At 40.6% G+C, this 1390-nt stretch overlaps 1 protein-coding gene across 1 annotated transcript; it reads right to left on the bottom strand.

The window, feature by feature from the left end:
* Nucleotides 1–123: 123 nt before the first annotated feature.
* On the bottom strand, nt 124–1159 carry LOC107736295 (fucolectin-like; the record flags this gene model as incomplete). Its single annotated transcript, XM_016547745.1, has 3 exons — nt 124–401; nt 638–783; nt 880–1159. Coding segments are annotated over 3 exons (704 nt in total), but the record flags the coding sequence as incomplete, so codon positions are not given.
* Nucleotides 1160–1390: the final 231 nt, after the last annotated feature.

Genomic DNA, 1390 nt, shown 5'->3' with positions numbered 1-1390 from the left:
CACCTGCTGGAATAGCAGGAATAACAGCACATCTACAGACAGAAACACATGAGAGATGTAAAAATACTTTCATATCCTTCACATTTGTGGTCGATGTCTCGTGCTCTTTCAACCTCAATTTCCTCACATGGGATTGTTGTTGCTGTTGTTCTCCAAAGAGTTTCCGATGTGAATCTCCATTCCGTTTATTCGTTCTGCACAGCAGTCGTTTCTGTTAGTGATGACCACTCTGTTAACTCGGTAAATATGATGTAGATTCAGCCTCCACCATGGGTTAGTCTGACTGAGAGTTGAGGAGCATCCCGTATACAACTGCTGGAGACCTCGATCAATGGCTTTTTCAGCAAACCAGTTCTCAGATGTTGATGACTGTGTAGCAGCACCAGCTACTGCCAGATTTTCTAGAAAATGTATGAACAAAAATGTCACGATGCATCTTAATGCTCAAAGCTTGTAGCAGAGGCAAAGATTATTAGTGAACAATGACTTGAAGTGAGAAATCAATTACTTTGACCAAACAAAAATGCATAAATTATGATTTTGTGTCTCTTTAAAATATGTTTTAAGCATGGCATGAGAGTACATGAAATATATTCATGTAGAGCATTAAATTCAAAGCTCTACAACAATGAATTACCTGCCAAATACCCGTAGACTTCAACCTCGCAAAGACTAAGAATCTCCCAATCTCCAGGAATACGAACAATCACGTAACGTCCCACCATCCCATTACATGAGAAATTGTAGGACTCACCTGCTGGAATAGTAGAAATAACAGCACATCTACAGACAGAGAGAGAAACAATTAGAGAACACATTCGCATAATCCTTCACATTTGTTCTTGATATCTCACATTCTTTCAACCTCAAGTTTCTCACATGGGATTGTTGCTGCCGTTGTTCTCCAAAGAGATTCCTATGCAAATTTCCGCTCCGTTTATTTGTTCTGCATAGCTGTCATTTCTGTTAGTGATGACCACTTCACTAACTCGGTAAACATCACGCAGATCCAGCCTCCACCATGGGTTAGACTCATTAAGGGTTGAGGTGCATGTTGTATTCAACTGCTGGAAGCCCCGATTACTATCAACGGCCTTTTCAGCAAACCAGCCCGCAAATGTCGAAGACTGTATTGCGGCTCCTCCTACTGCACGATTTCCTGGGAAATTAATAAAAACCTTTTGTGATCCATGTTTATGCACAATTTGAACAAGCATGAATGAGACTTTTATGGAAGCGTATTTCCACGGAATAAAAAAATGTCAGAATTGTGGTGACGTTAATTATCAATTGACGGTTCGCAAAGACCCGCCCACCCTTAGTAACTGTTGCTATCTCTGACAAACAATGCCACTCTCACACTACACATCATGTTCTCACGCAGTGAAAA

The sequence above is a fragment of the Sinocyclocheilus rhinocerous genome, unplaced genomic scaffold, assembly GCF_001515625.1.
Source record: "Sinocyclocheilus rhinocerous isolate Xijiao unplaced genomic scaffold, SAMN03320098_v1.1 C36617594, whole genome shotgun sequence".
In the NCBI taxonomy this organism is placed as follows: domain Eukaryota; kingdom Metazoa; phylum Chordata; class Actinopteri; order Cypriniformes; family Cyprinidae; genus Sinocyclocheilus; species Sinocyclocheilus rhinocerous.
Note: the sequence above shows the minus strand (reverse complement) of the source record. Positions and strands in the feature narration are given on the sequence as shown.